The 15,636-nt window shown below is 48.8% G+C and overlaps 4 protein-coding genes across 4 annotated transcripts; all 4 read right to left on the reverse strand.

Moving 5' to 3' along the window:
- Positions 1 to 1,520, reverse strand: BDQ94DRAFT_49772 (C2H2-type zinc finger protein). The gene is made up of 2 exons (XM_026775913.1): positions 875 to 1,520; positions 1 to 785 (listed from the first exon to the last, which is right to left on the reverse strand). Exons 1-2 carry the CDS (start codon positions 1,404 to 1,406, stop codon positions 175 to 177), a joined length of 1,143 nt encoding a protein of 380 aa, XP_026631959.1. The 5' UTR covers positions 1,407 to 1,520; the 3' UTR covers positions 1 to 174.
- Positions 1,521 to 1,668: 148 nt separating this feature from the next.
- BDQ94DRAFT_134952 (aldo/keto reductase family protein) lies at positions 1,669 to 3,586 on the reverse strand. The gene is made up of 3 exons (XM_026764568.1): positions 3,224 to 3,586; positions 2,720 to 3,152; positions 1,669 to 2,636 (listed from the first exon to the last, which is right to left on the reverse strand). The coding sequence occupies exons 1-3, from the start codon at positions 3,273 to 3,275 to the stop codon at positions 2,156 to 2,158; spliced, it is 966 nt and encodes a 321-aa protein (XP_026631960.1). The 5' UTR covers positions 3,276 to 3,586; the 3' UTR covers positions 1,669 to 2,155.
- Positions 3,587 to 3,931: 345 nt separating this feature from the next.
- BDQ94DRAFT_166011 (uncharacterized protein) lies at positions 3,932 to 4,552 on the reverse strand (the record flags this gene model as incomplete). Its single annotated transcript, XM_026770448.1, has 2 exons — positions 3,932 to 4,357; positions 4,415 to 4,552. The coding sequence occupies 2 exons, from the start codon at positions 4,550 to 4,552 to the stop codon at positions 3,932 to 3,934; spliced, it is 564 nt and encodes a 187-aa protein (XP_026631961.1).
- Positions 4,553 to 9,578: 5,026 nt separating this feature from the next.
- On the reverse strand, positions 9,579 to 10,041 carry BDQ94DRAFT_134954 (uncharacterized protein; the record flags this gene model as incomplete). Its single annotated transcript, XM_026764569.1, has 1 exon — positions 9,579 to 10,041. A coding segment is annotated over exon 1 (208 nt), but the record flags the coding sequence as incomplete, so codon positions are not given.
- Positions 10,042 to 15,636: the final 5,595 nt, after the last annotated feature.

Raw genomic sequence — 15,636 nt, forward strand, 5'->3', positions numbered from 1 at the left:
CCGTAGCGAAGTCATTACCAGCAGCCCCAAGAAAGAAAATCCCAAAAAGAAGCCCCCAAAACAAGAAGGTAAAGTACAAGGGAAAAGAGGGGGAAAGAGCAATAGGAAAGGCAGGAGTGATTAAATCAAGAAGGATATATTAAATGACCACCACATTCAAGATCAACAATCGCATCATGGAGGAACAGATCCAGACCCCTGGTCTTGTGCAACATCCACCTCCATTGGCTGCTCCGACTGCGGCGGATTATCCGTCCCATTTGCCGGCGCAGACTTGGACACGCTGAATTTCTCATCAAGGAGCTTGAACAATCGTACCTCGGCCTCCATCAGATCATCGAAGATCGCCTCCTTCTCCATCCAAGATTCCTTTCTCTTGACGCGAATCTTTTCCCATGCGTCGCGTAGCTCCGCGCCATCCTGCTGTGCCCAATGGATCTGTCTCAGAAGCAACCGATACAGTTGCGGGCCTTCGAGCAGCATCTCGTAGGTGTCGAATTCCTTCTCCAACCCACCAGGAGGTACGTGAAGATCGTCCTCCAGTCCTGCGCCCTCCTCATTGGCACTTTCGCTATGATCTCCTGCATCGTCCTTCGGTGGAAACGATAGCTTCAGCTTCAATCGTTGGATCTTGCCAGACGGAGTCGCGGTCGGCGTTCCTGCCGCCGAAGCAGCGACATTGTGGTGTTTGGGTACGGGGTCGGAGGGACGAAGCGCCTCTGTTTCATGGACAGTTCTCATGTGTTTGGCAAGGGCATCTGATCGAGTGAAGCTGCGGTCGCATTCTATAGGCAAATATCAAGGAACAATGTTAGACGCTGCCAAGGGATACCAAGAAAGGAACTTATAACGGGGAAGGTCTGGGGAAACTTACCTGGTAGAGCGCAATAGAAGGGCTTTTCTCGCGTATGGCTTCTCATGTGTGCGCGCAGCGCGTAGCCACTTGCGTGCGTTTGGCCCTTTCGACTGCAATCGGACCATTCGCAGGAGTATTTCTTCTGTCGGCTCCCGACATGTTCTTCATGTATGTGCTTTACGAGACCGTCCATGTTGCCTAGGTCACCGGCGTCGCATCCATCCCAGCGACAGATGGTGACTTGATCGTTGCCTTGGCCGCTGTAGTCATCATCCTGACTGCCTCCGATGAGAGCGAGGGTGTTGGGAAAATTGGGAATGTCGCCGGAGGTATCGGACGAGATGGAGGTGGAGGGAGAAGGAGGAGGGAGGTCATCTTGGAAAGTGGTCGAGACGGGAGTATTGCGATCCCAAGAAGCAACACCAGTGCGACGACGCTTAGAGGGAGGCATGTTGGAGCCCGAGGGGGAGAAGCCTTGCTTTAGGTCGTCGCGATCCGACATGTCGTCGGAAGCAATGGAGGAGAGGGGGGAGCCCGGAGATTCCGTCATGGTGGTTGACAGGAGAGGGGGGCCCGCTTTCAGCAGAGTTGGAGAGTGAATGACGGAGAGAATTGAGCGACAGCTGTGGGCCTTTAGGAGTGTTACTGGCACTGGCCGGAGGAGTGAGCCCAGGTTTAGGATGTTTGGAAGTCGATATCCGGCGCCGGAGTATACACTGGGCTGAGCACCCGGCACGTGATGAGGCTATTGCGCCGCCAATTTTCTTCGCGTCCGAATTCCCTCTTCTTTTCTTCCCTTCTTTTACACCCAACTGGTCTTAGAGACTGGAAAATGCACACTGGAGACTTCACCTTGAGATCTAATGTGACTCGGTTCTCTCTCAGGGGTTACTTAAGCTACTTTTTAGCTAATTGTTCCTTGTTTTCGTGATCTGTTCAACAGATCCTGCCCACACAGTGTTGAGCAGGGTAAGTTGCCGCCAATTTCCTACCACTTTATTGTGTTTTGAATCTGCCGCAACTTCCATGATGAATTAATCAAGAATTCTGCAATCCTGACAATCTCCTCCTTTTTGTGAGATTGCATGTTGACTCTTCTACACTTGATCTGACCCTTCGTCTGTTTTGATTGTGTCCATGAAGCTTTCCACTTTTGCCTTGTCAACACAAGCTGACAGTTCTGGCTTATTCAGGATCATACTATCTCTCCTATACTATACCATATATATAGCAATGATATCATTTTCAGTATCAACAAACTACCAAATATACGCCGTGTGAATACCATACAACCGTAGCTTAGTAGCGAGCTCCGATCACCTGAATCCGGTCCAGAATACCCTTAAGCTCGTCCATCTCAGCATCACTAAGGCGAGGGACTCCCTCCAGGTTCTGAGTAACCTTGTCAACCGTCGTACCACCAGGAATGGGGATAATGGTGGGCATTCCCGGCTTGCCGCTCAGCGTGAGGATCCAAGCCAGGGCGATCTGGACAGGAGCCACGCCCTTCCGCGTCGCCAGGTCCTTGACCTCGTTGACCAGCTTGATATTCTCCTTCATGGCATCCTCCTGGAACTTGGGTAGCGTTCTACGGAAATCACCCTCAGGGATCTCAGACAGACTGGTGAAAGCACCCGCCAACACGCCCCGGCCCAAAGGCGAGTAAGCCACAACGGGGATGTTGAGCTCAGCGCAAACCTTAGCGACGTCATTGTTGAGGATCGTGGTATCAAAGAGGGATAATTCAACCTCTACCGCTGCGATCGGGTGGACCTTGTGACTGCGTGATCTCGTCAGCTGCCATTCTTTTTTCGTGTAACCAGCTTCTACAAGAGAATGAATGTGTGGTGTGTAGCAACGTACGCTCTGCGAATAGTCTCTGCATCGACTTCACTCAGACCAATACCTCCAATCTTGCCCTCCTTGACATATTGTGCCAGAGTGCTCACTTGCTGCTCCACCGGCACGTTGGGATCCTGTCTAGCGCACTCGAAGATATCGATCTTCTTCTTTCCGTCCAGCACGCGCAGACACTCCTCCACACTCCGGCGGATGTTGGCCTCGGAGCTATCGGGGGTAAGCTCTCCACGCTTCAAGCCACCCTTGATGCTCAGGACGACCTTCTCGGCGTTCTCGGGGTACTTGGTGAAGTACTTGTTCAGGAGGTGGCAGGAGTTGTAATCGGGCGTGCCGTAGAGCTCGCCGGCGTTCCAGAAGTTGGCTCCTAGCTTGAGAGTGGTGTTCAGGGTTTCGAAGCATTGCTCGAGAGAGGGAGGCTGAGGGACCCAGGTCATTCCTTTGATTTGACATCGTTATCGTCAGCTGCTGCAGAATATGGTGGCTGCGGGGTTGATCGTGTCCACATACTCATGGTTCCGTAGCCGGTAGGGCCGATTTCACGTCCGTTGAGGGAAGGCATTTTGCTGTGTATGTTGTAGCGATTGAGTATTTTGTGGTGTTCGATTCGAGGTTTAGATGTGTATAGCTCTTGAGACCACAATATGATGGTGTTGAAGAGCTGAGCTGAGCTTGAAAGTTTGGTTCGGTTTGCAGCCGCAATGCAGAGGGTCGATGAGGGGCTTTTATCTCTGCTTCCCCCACCTCAACATCAGTATTCGGATTTCCTCGGACATTGGCCTGGATCACCGCCCTTGACTCACAAAGGGGTGCAAGACCCGCTGATTGACTGTGAGTACAATTAGATTCGATGAGTTCTGTGGATCTGCCGCGGTATTAGCTATGGAGGCCGAGGGGGTCCTCCCGGATTTAGCTGGAGTTAAGGTCGTAGACCGACGGACGAAAGTTAAAACCACGAGAGCGTAGAATCAAATAGATGGACGGAGACCGAGAGACTCTGGGATCACCAAGTCAATTTCTACTTCAGGTACTAACTCATCATATAGCTTCCTTGCCATTGGACTTCGTCAATCGTGACACGCCGCTGAATACTTTTCAAACAAACAGGAGTATAGGAGACATCGGGACAACATCAAGACAGCAAACCACTCGCCAACCGAACCTTACAATTTCATGAAAATGGCGACAAATTAGGGAACGAGTATATATTCTTGTTGCTCAGTGCAGTGTATGCTCGTCACTGCTGTCCACAGCATCCTTGAAGGCGTCCTGTATGTTCTCCATCAAGGCCTTCACGAATCCGGAAGGGTCCGCTGCTGGGTTTGGAAGCCTGCCACCCTTACTACTCTTGCCGTCGTCAGAGTCTTTCTTGTTATCATTGGAGGTCGAGTCATCGGCAACCTTATCGGTATCCTTGTTTGTATCCTTCCCATTATCTGTCTCATCGTCATCCTCTTGATTGACATCGTTGTTTTGGGAGGTCACGGTCTTTGTAGGGCTGTTGCTGTCATCGATGACATCGGGCTCATTGTCCGACTTCCAGTGATTGAGTTTGGTCAAGTCGTGGAGCCCAATAGAGTCAAAGAGAGTGTCGATGAGATCGCTGTTCTCGTCGTCGGGAGTAGCGGCCTGAGGGATCATTCGCTGCGGCGAGAGAGTCAGCTAATATGGAGGGTGTGAGTACACAGACAAAATACTTACCGGGTCAGGAGATCTCGAACTCACCGCTCTCGATACATTGTGCTTGTTCGATGTAGGTACAGGATATGCGAGGGCGAGAGAAGAGAAGGTAAGGAATGTGAGGACCATGCAGGTCACTGATGGCGTCTTGGAGTGCATGATGCTGTAAAATGACCGTGCGACGTGTTGTTTGGAATGAAGAGGTCAAGTTTGAAAGGGTAATGGAGACTGGTGAAGTGCTTCAAGGAGTAGGTTTCAGGTGAAATAGGATTTGAGAGTTTGAAGAGATTATCGAGCCTAGATATACTTCTCCTCGTTGCCCCGGACCCCTGTGCGATGAGACTTCGCCGTCGTGCGGAATGGAAGGGCTGGATAGATGTCGCGGGGGGAATACCACGCGTTTTGCAAGATCGCGTCTCAAGATAAGGTCCAGCCATTAACAGGCTTTTGCACGCCACTCACTTCTCAGATTCTGGAAGATTGGTTGCTACTAGGAGGCAGTGTCCTTAGGCTAAGTTGATGCCACCATCGCTATCGCACGGAAACACCAACTAGTCCAAAGCTCATCTTCGCGATACTCCCATTGAAGAAGAGCAAAGTTGCCATTGTTTTATTCAGTTATCCAGGCCTGATCAATTGAGACAGTAGCATAGGCCCTAAATGGTAGGGGTGGACCGTCTCGCATTCCAGGGGCCTTGAGCATTCCAGCCCGGTTGCTTGCCTGACAGGGATAGGCTCGCCACATATCGATATGAGATCATCACAGGACAACTGAAATTGAATTCTGGGGAATGTATAATGTCTCTCGAGCACCGTACCTACTGGCTGGGAGGTGTTAGCGGAACGTTCATCCCGGCCACTCTAAGTCTGCAATGTGCACGCGTCGCGTCTATAGTAGACTTACGGATAAGATGCCAAACACTCGACAACAATGTATTATCTACTTCTGCAGCAGTCTCTCGGGTGGCATTGCCCCGAAAACGGAGTTGTCACTATCCAGCTCAGAGCATTGGGCCTGATCTTGACATGATATCTGTGTCGCACATCTGTGCCTGTCCAGTATGATTTATCCCCCTCCGCGCGGATAGCTTCATTGTTCGCTGGAAGCGTAACCAGGTCAACTACCTCAGCACTAGTACGAGTCTCCCTGTACTAAGGGCTCACGAGGTTGTCATAACTCTGCGCCTGCAAGATCTGGTCGCCACATAAGCACAAAGTCCCTCTCGAGGAGGGAACAAATGATTCAATGTGTTTCTACCGAGGACACAGTGCCGGGCCCGAGTCAGCTGTGCCTCAAGGCTTAACTTCGAACAGTATCGATATATTGTATCTTCAATGACTGAACTAGCAACAGGGGGACGAATTACAACGCTCGTTCATTGGTCTTGATGCGATGGAGGGGTAAGCTGAGGGTGGTGCTGGGGCGATGTCGAGATGGAGTAACTGGTGAGAACCCAGCAAGTCGCTCGTAATGTCTCACTATGATAAGGCCTCTAAGGGCAAACGTCAGCTGTCATCGGCACATAACAGTAACTGAGTGTCAGCTAAGTCAACTAACAAGTAACCAGACTCGATACTGCAAGTTTATGGTTGTGTCTGACAATAGGTGAAACATGCAGTTTGTCAAAGCCCCAGGCATATACATGTTATCTTCGCCTGATTTGGGCTGGCTGAGCGCCTACCAAGGTGCGTTGATTGGGCAGTCAACGTCATCCTTCAATTCGGAGAGACACGTAAGTGCGTCGTCGTTGGCCTGAGTTCTCTACCTAATAATGGGACAACATTGTTCAGCACCATGCAAGCAGTTAGTGAACAAGCATATGTCTTCTTCAATCCCGGATAGGTATTCCAGTCGTATCAAACGACAAGGCCACAAACACAGGGTCCAACACCCAGCAGACCAGAACGCAGACCCTGCCTGGGACCTGCTGCAAGAGGCCAAGCGAGCCAAGAGCCATAGTACGAATACAATCAGCCCATTTCCCACCTGCAAACGTATCCCCTTGACCACATGAACCAACCAACGCTCATGCAAAGCGCCTTCATTTCGGCATACGTGATCAGTCTCAAGCAGCAGTAGCAGCAGTAGCCGCCCCAAGGCACCCAATTCAAGGGTCCTGCCCCGTGGCTGCTTACTAGCCTACAAGCCTGACTCGCCGAGGGGTGGCGCCCGTTATACTTTGCTAGACGGCAGTCTGATCCTGTCACGCATATGTCCAGCGGCATTACTCGTCCACTACGACCGAGAAGGAATGATCTTCTCTGCAGGCTGCGCCGCTGTGTTTAGTTAGCCTTGATATGTTGGAGTAACTCCTCCGGTGTTGGCTGCGTAAGGCCTGCGGCAGCAGCATGGGCGACGCACGAGACCTCCACACTTACAGGGCGCTGATCGAGATCACTCAACGCAGAAGGTAACTCCGTCCACGACGAAGAAAGTGCTGGGCCTTGTGGGATTATGCGTGGAATAACCCGTCTATAATGGAGGTGCGTACACACATACGTAGTCAGGTCAATAGGAAAGCCAAGGGGGGAAGGGAATTCCGAAACGTCGGCTGCTCCTCCCCCTTCGTTTATGTCAAAACTCCCTCATCACGACATCTCTGACGGGATGAATGAATGGATGAGAAGACGCTACGTAGACATTTTCGGGGGGTTGTGTGCCTTTGCACCGCTTCATTTTGAGTTAACCCCGATGAAGGACACACTAGTTAGCAGGGGCAACAGGCAGAAAAATTTCGATGCCACGGTTCAGGACGCAAATGAGGCGAAAAAAATGAAAAATAAAATAAAATAAAAAGTTGAGGGAACCCTTAGATGAGGTGCGCCCCAATAGCTACGGAGGAGCATCCCCGCTTCCATCTTGAATTTCTTCGTTCTTTTACATATCTATACTAGTCTAGTAGTTGAGAGCCCTAAGCAATTGCTCGGCGACGCTAGGCTGGCCCCACTGGGCACCGGAGTATTCGTATACACCTAGGAGTACGTATTAAGGTGTCAAGGGAAATGATTCAAGACGGAGGGTCACGGAATCAACGTGATTACGGGGCGGAGTAAACAATGAGATCGGAGTTATACATGGTATGAATTGTATTCTCAGTACGATCGTGGCCGTTCTGGGGTTACCAGGTACCATGGGATGGGCAGCATGGATTGTGTGTGTACCGTCTCATCAATGTAGATAAGAATCGATGAAGGAAAACAGGGTATCTTGGTTAGTTAGTGTTTGGTTCGACACCTGATCGGTCCCTAACTAACCGGTCTTTTTACCCCGTAGTTTGCGTGGCTTACGTATGTTTCCAGTCAACACCAGGTGATCTAGTCTGTCTAGTTGCTTCGTGTTGACCCTTTGTCCCTCTCTTTCTCTCTTTCTCTGACTCTCTAGCCTGAAGATAGTGGCATCGAATTGAGCCCTGAAAAGCATAGCTGAACCGGACCTTCAGCCAACAAGCCACCAGGCGACAGTCTAGAACAGAGGGGGAAAGCGATTAGACCTCAAACAGATTAGTCTCCGGCTAATTCATGCGTATCTGAGGACTAATCTAATTCTACGCGCGGCATGTCAAATCTCGGACCCCACTGAGTGACGTCTCTGCTTACGCAGCTGGCGTTGCTAGTAGTGGTGGTGAGGTGAATGGTGGGAAGTGTGGGCTGTGGATATGCCTCCGAGGTGGATTGTTTAGATAGAAAAGTAGTTAAGTTTAGTTGTTTTGTTGGACGGAGGAGACAAGGCGTTTTTGCATGGGCAATTGGAGTCGATATCGGCTAGGGTTAGTTTGAGTTAGTTGGATCCTGCATGTCACCACTTCTATGCTCAGACTACACTTTGATACAGTCTATCATAATAACACTATGCTTTCTGGACAGACAGTAACTGAATACATCCCAGCAATATCTCACTTAACTGACTCTGACTCTCCCACCCTTACACCAATCCCATCAATCCCCTTCCACTCCACCTGCTTTCTGCACGATAAACCAGAATGAACCCAACCCTTACTAGCGCGTAGCTAAGAAGGCCACTAGATAACAGCCCCACTCCACTCACTCACCAACAACAACCCTTTGTCCCTCCCTCTCTGTCTCTCTCTCCAATCAATCTTTGAAGTTAAATGGGCCTTGAGAGGAGAAAAGAGGAAAAAAAAGGGAAGAAAGTATATGCGTGTCCGGAGTAATCTTACTGCCTCGGAAAGGGTAAATTACCCGTTATGGTATTTAATACCGTAACCCACACACCCATCCACATCCACATCCATCCACCCTTCGTGAATCTTGTCTCATTCTAAAATTTCCCATTTCTCGGTTCCTGTCCCTTGGATGTGATGGATGGGTCACTTCCCCCTCGGATATCGACTACCGTAGCGAGCTTAGTCTGGCTCAGTACTACCTTGGTCCGCCGACACTTGCCCAGCTGCGGTTCCGAACTTTCTTTCCGGACCCTGAAGATCGCAAGGGTCAGGCGCTCGCTCTTGTCTCTCGCTGGCTGGAGTTTTTGAACGAGGAAGTTGTGTGCGTGTGTTGGTCCTGTTACTCAGCGGCATTGATGATCCGTACCAACATTCGGTAGTTGTTGGAACGGACCAGACAATTCCTCAGTCGAGCGAACTAGATATGTGTTTTCTTTCTCTCTATAATATCGTACTAGAAAATAAAGGGGGGTTTTTTTTTGTTTTCCTTATCGAATTTGCACCTGCTGTACAGCAATCAAGCGACCGACCCTACCCGACCGAACCCCCCTTATCACAGAAACCCCGAAAGATCCCTCCACCACCTCCCCTTCCAACCCGGGATTCCCGCAGTCGCTGTTTCACTCCAATCCCACCTTTTTAATTCAATTCCTTTGTCTTAAGTAAGAGCTCGCTTCAATGAACAGCTGGTCCGAAGCGAACTCTGAGACATTGCCTATAATAAACATCTACTAAAGATAGCTAGCTAGCTATCTTATTATCTTACCAGGCTAGCAGTAGGACCCTGTCTCTTCTTTTCTTAGATACGTCGTATCTTAGATTCAAGCCATGTCTCTGATTGTGTGCGAGTGCGTGAGAGTGGCGCACACACACACACACACACACACACACGCACCTGATTGTCCTGGCCTGGCCTGTCCATTTCTGCCTTAAGTTGCCTACGTATGTTTGCCCTCCGAAACTAAACTACTTCGATGTAAGTGGTGATTTAATTATAAAAAGGCGTATCATTTTAATGCCGGGATATCCGGGCTCATGTCTGATCGATTTCGATCGGTGAGAAGGAATTCCGTTTCCCCGATGACAGGAAATACATAGTAAACGAGAGCAAAAAAAAAAAAAGTTTGAAAATAAGCAAAGAAGATGCTTAGACATAACGCCGATTCTAGATCGTTATCTTCGCCCGAAGTAGCGAGACACAGCCAACGAGAAAGATATGGAGAATAGGGAAGAGAAGTCATCGTAAATCATACCAGAAACAGCAGAGATTGAAATACGAGTAAAACAACAAGGAAAAAAAACCCCTCTTCCAAGCTACTAGAAATCCCTGCATTGGTCTCTGGCACCGGTCGTTCTACCTTTCGCTGAGCAGTACCTAAGGGGGTCTAGTGTAGCCGGGAAAGGGTCCATAGGGCTCAAGCCACAGTAAGGTACTGACACTTGGCATGAGAGGAAAAAAACAAGGGTTCTTGCTCCATTTTGTGTTCAGTTTTTCGTTTTCGTTTATTTTTTCTCGCTTTGCTTTTCTTTGGTTTTCTCCGCGGATAAATAATTACCATGTTGAGGAAAAAGAAAATAAAAGTTACTTCACGGAGGGCGTCCGAGGGTTGATATGCCACGATCTGGGCTAGATTCGGCTTGGAAACATGAGAGCGATAAGAATAGCTTGTTGTTGACTTGTTGCTAGGGAGGACTAAACAGTGGTCGTTTCATACAGTGGGTGGTTTACGTCTCGTGAGGGGAAAGAGAAGAGAGGGGAGAGGAGGGTCCAGTGCATTGACAGTGTAGTTCCCTGGCTGGCGCAGACAGTGGCACCAACGCTGAGAGAGATCTTCACAACTCTTCAATTCTTGGGATGAATGCAATGCAGCCTGGGATCCCATTCAGCCCTAGTGACCCTCCTAGGAGGGGTTAACTAACTGAAAAGTAACTAACGTCTAGTAACAGACGACTGACGAAGCCACCACTATTATGCCACTGCATACGTATGCTCGCTTCTTGGTATTCTCCCTCCCCCTTCAACGGCGTGTACTCGATCGGGGACCAGAGAATATCTAGGTACTCTAGTTGTCTAGCACCTGAAGATGGACCCTCGCCAAGCCTGATCTAGCTAGTGGAGAAGCCGCTTACAAAGCAATTCTACGTCGTCAACCAGACGCGTCCCGTAATCTGCCAGATGATCTGCCATCGATTTGAGGGCTTCTTCGGTTGGCTCGGCAGCTGAGTCATTGGATCTGCCTCGTATCGGCACCCGTAAGTTTACTACTTTGGTAACTAGTTGTTCACATATCTCGTAGGTCATTGGTAGAGCTCGAAGATAGGCCGCGCGACCCTGATCTCCAAAATCAATGGATTCCTGTACGGTGCCTAGATAACTACTGTAACTAGTTGATGGTAGTCAATGCCAATAGCCAGCGTGGCGTACCGTATATCCAATCCGAACTCTCTGACTCGATGTGGCTTTATTGTCATCGACATTTTCCATGGTCTTGGGTTCCTGTAGGGACTCGTATAGCGCTGCGTTAGTCCAGCCACGTCCTCTGCCTCATTTCTTTCTCCATCCAGTACGTGCAGTATGGTTCCTGGCTGGGCTGCTCACTATCTATGGCGCTGATCTCGCTGCGTATAAGTACATCCGGTGTTATCTCTCTCTCTCTCTTTCTCCTGTCTCCGACGGAATAACGGAAGACGGAGTACCTACGGAGGAACGGACTGATGCATTAAGATTGCACAATTATCACCCCCCATTCACTCCGTAACTTGGCAGACTTGTCCACGCGACTAGACATAGCTCTGGCTGTGAACTGTGATCCCCAAATCTTGGCACTGCCTTCAACATGCCAGCCGAATCTCTCGGATAATTAAGCCGCCGTCGCTGTGGCTGCTGTCAGCGTGCATCTCCGAAGCAGAGCAGCATCAGTACCTTAGTAGAATCCACCTACCCACACAACAACTACAACAATGCTCACAACAACAGAATAGCATGATCCCCCCCAAACCACACATCACATCTACCTCATACACTTACCTTTCCCTTTCCCCTTCCCAACCTTCCAACCAACTATCGAGCAAGTATCTAACCCACCCGAACATTGCAACACGGCAGTACACTCAACCGGCCCTAACAGCCCACAATTACCCCCGACCTCCGATCTCCCTCCACAAGCCAAACAAGCATGATGCGCAAGCTTCCAAGCACCCATTGTAGGCATCAACATTTCCCTCCCTCTATCTGACCAATAGCGATCATCTCCGATGATGCAGGGTGGGAAAGAGTAAAAGAAGGGCCCATCAGCTCTTCCACAGCCCCTCCCCGCTTCCCCCCTCGGCACGTCAACCGCTTGGAATCGGGCTTTGCTCTTTTCGTCTTTTTTCTTTTCTTTTCTTTTCTTTTTTTGCTGTTGTTGTTGTTGCTGGCTTGACGTTATTCCTGTGACAACTTGACGCGTAGGATGATGGATCATAATTGCGGTTCGGAGTTCCACTACGTAAGTACTTATTTACGGAGTAGACTACTTGTTATTGTTGCTGTGCCTCATTTTGTTTTTTGTTCTGCCTGGTGAGGAGAGATGGAGACTAGTACTAATTGGTAGTTAGATGGAGAAATCTGATATTAAGTTACTTCATTTTGAGTTCATTATTCATATGGAGTACTTGTAGGTAAGTAACTGCTTATGAACTGTTAGGACAATAAGCAAGCAATTAGATAATGGAAGTAAATCAATCAATCCCCCCAGCCAGTACGTAAACACTGTCAAGGATTGATGGATGAGAATTCAGGGTCTCGCCAAGCTTTGCAGTACGTACTTACGAATGGGTCAAACGTCTTGTCGGAGGATACTGCCAAGCGAGGTCAGAAGGGTCAAAAGAAAGAAAGAAAAAAAAATCCAAGAAAGGAAAAGGGAAAAGAAAAAGCCACCCAGATAGAAATAAACCAATCGGATTTGTGTTGGAGGGGAGCGGGCGTAGTTGTCCACGTATGCAGAGAGGCTGGATTTGGGAGTGGAACTCCCTCTTGAAGGGGGTCATGTGTGAGTGAGTGAGAGGTGGGTTCATGGAAACGATTGATTGACGGATCAGAGATAGATACGCAAAGCTAAGACTTTTGCACTTTTGCTTAGCGTTATGGATCGTCTGAGATGGGGGAGGGGTCCGGAAGGGGAGGATAGATATCCAGGTGCCTGTTCTGATTATTGATTTGATCTCGATTTTGATTATTATTGATTCTAGTATCGCCATCATGATTGGTAAATTTTTATCCCCCGTGTGCCGCCCTCTTTTTGCCCCCTGGTTCAGGAGTAATTTTCAATGTCTATTGGAATTAATGGGAGCAGGATTCGGGTTTGTTGGGTGATATGAAGTCATGGTGGTTGGTGGTGATATCATGCTGCTTACTGTACACCGTATTGATGATGATGATGATGATGATGAGCCACTGGCAACTGCACTTCCATGTAACTGCTCCAATCTATTCATAGACAAAACCTGCAACAGCCAGGCGTTTGTGATGAAGGATAATTTTATCGTGTCTGTCGCTGCTAGTTTCCTATTATTGGCAAGCCCCCGGAGGGAGGATTGGTTGACCTGTGCCCCTCCTCATTTTCTGTGCTATTGGAATCGAAGCTATTTCGGGTCGGGTCCAAGTGGGACTATGCTATTGTGTTTTCCAGAACGTCGGGTTGAGTCGTTTGGCGGGTGGAATGTGGATGCTCGTGAATCTAACCACTCCTCAAAAAAGATGCTGAAAGCTTAGTACAAGGTACTAGTAAAATGAAAAAAAGGGACGGACCAGTTGATACGCGTCGCACATCACTCCCCGACTGAAAAAGAGCATAGGCTAAAGGGTGGAAAAAAACATACCATAAACCGGACCCCTCGGCCCTTTCTTCTCACCCCACAGTCCAATACATACCTCCTTTGTAGCTTACCTCCGACACCTCTCACACGCAGCCCCTGGTTGTCACAAGTCCGAGTCGCACGAAGCACCTCTCTAACTTACGGCCGAATACAGTCGGACAAAAATACCCGAAACGGGGTATGATCTGAGGCAAAAAGAAGGGACTCGTATTTCGCATTGCCACTTAGAGAACAAATCTTACATGGTGTATAGCATATGCGAAGCGCTTCTCCAACGGTTCCGATCCGATCCATCTTCGACCAGGGGAAAATCATGAGTAGAGACAAGGGAAAAAAAAAAAAAAAGGAAAATGAGTTGCCGCCCCTCATTCTCCTCACTGGCATCCCATGTCGGTAACGTAAGTACTACTAGCGTCAGGAAAATAACCACACACACCCTCCCATAGGCCCAATCATGGCTGAGTTCAGTCCCCCGTCCATGGAATCCATCACACCGTGGCTAAAAGCTTGTCCGTAAGCCTCTTCTGGGGATGCGGCCAGGGGCCACTTTACCTTTCCCGGCAGGGATCGCCATCGTTTTTCGCATGGCCGCACCGCACGAGCGAGGCGTCCTGGCGCGCGGCACTGCTTGATCTGTTCTATCCTAGTCCACGGTGTTCAGGTACAGGAGGCAGTAATTTTTCTTCCCCCCCCCCCTTGTCGGGGAATAGTTGATAGTTCTATTGATAGTTGAGTATACTAGATGGGTCTCTGCGAGGAATAATGCGTCAACCGTTGAGATAGTCAACAGCGTTTCAATCCCGATAATGCATTGACTTTCAAAAGAGTCATGTCATTGTAGCTGGACTGAGATAGAAAATTACGACATGTATGTCATATTATCGAGTAATCCTGACACGGCGCAGGAACTTCAGCAGGTGTTATTGAGTAGCCAGCCTACTTACTGTTTGTTCGGGAACCCTGGAAAGTCTATGTATGCATCTTTGCTTAGCGTCAGGAATGGAAGGATAATACGGAGTCGGGGATGGTTCTGGCCCTTTTCATTGGTGGGGAGAGGCAACAAACCCCCCAGTCTAAGGGACTTGGCCCTCCAGCGACCGGACCAGACTACTTCCGATTAGTCAAATTGATTCTTCCCTGTAGTTTTTTTCATTTTATTTATTATTTTCATTTTACTATTTGCTTTTTGGGGTTTCTGATTAATATCGCGGGTGGTTTTCTTTTTCTTATTTAATCGAGATATAATATAATAAAACACCATTTATTTCAACCCCGATACACTACCAACAACGGCTCATTTTATCTATCCTTTTTTCCTCTCTCTCCGCCCATCCAGCTGACGACAGGGACACGTACCAGTCAGGGATCTAGTCGGTTAGAATGATGACCGGTGGAAAAGGGCAGAGAGGGGCCATTGGGGCCCCTAATGGAGTCGTCAAGTTCCCTTTGTTGATGTGAAGAAAGTAGAAAAAATTGCCATTCGGATTTATTATGCAAAAAAGGAAAAAATTTTAAAAAAAAAATAAAAAATAAACGAAAAAAGGGTAATTCAAAATTACAATGACAGGGCGAAGCCAGTGATCCGCGTGGCTACTCGTGGTTCTGGTTCTACGAGACGGCCGAGCGAGCCTGAGGAACCTTTGGTACGGGGTTCCAGCCTGACTAAGGGCAGGAGGCCGCTAGTGCCAAATGAAGGATGTACTTCGGCTTTACTCCTGGTCTGATCTGATCTGCTCGGTTGAAGGCTTTTCTTTTTTCTTTGTGGCGATGATTATAAGTGTGGAAGATGAGGAAGGGAAGGGGGAGTGGGAAAGAATTTAACACTAGCATAGAGGATGTCTGTCATTGAGAGTGATTATCATCTACAGTAGTGATGGATGAAGAATTACCACTGAGATATGTAAGATGTAGGTAAGTAATATACTCAGTAAGTGATGACCGGAGATAGGTGTTATTGGCATAGACCCTGTGGTTCCTTCCGGTCAGGTTAGGGTCTTGCGTTGCTGGTCCAGTGTGAAGCCCTCGGGCTGGCAGCCTTTTTAGTCTTTCTGTGGCCCTCGAACGAACGAACCTGATACTCGGCCAGAGAACACAATAATACCATGAATGATGATGCCTATTTTCAGCTCCACTTCGGCGAACTAGCGTCGTGGACTCGCCCTCCCAGTCCACGGTGAACTTACCCACTAGCGAACTAACTCA

Source organism: Aspergillus welwitschiae (genome assembly GCF_003344945.1).
Source record: "Aspergillus welwitschiae strain CBS 139.54b unplaced genomic scaffold BDQ94scaffold_2, whole genome shotgun sequence".
Taxonomy (NCBI): domain Eukaryota; kingdom Fungi; phylum Ascomycota; class Eurotiomycetes; order Eurotiales; family Aspergillaceae; genus Aspergillus; species Aspergillus welwitschiae.

Coding starts and splice junctions, on each gene's coding strand:
- BDQ94DRAFT_49772 (XM_026775913.1), bottom strand. CDS start 1,406: ATGACGGAATCTCCGGGCTCCCCCCTCTCCTCCATTGCTTCCGACGAC. Junction 786..874: donor CTTCTATTGCGCTCTACCAG/GTAAGTTTCCCC, acceptor ATTTGCCTATAG/AATGCGACCGCAGCTTCACT.
- BDQ94DRAFT_134952 (XM_026764568.1), bottom strand. CDS start 3,275: ATGCCTTCCCTCAACGGACGTGAAATCGGCCCTACCGGCTACGGAACC. Junction 3,153..3,223: donor TACCGGCTACGGAACCATGA/GTATGTGGACAC, acceptor GTCAAATCAAAG/GAATGACCTGGGTCCCTCAG. Junction 2,637..2,719: donor GCAGAGACTATTCGCAGAGC/GTACGTTGCTAC, acceptor GAGATCACGCAG/TCACAAGGTCCACCCGATCG.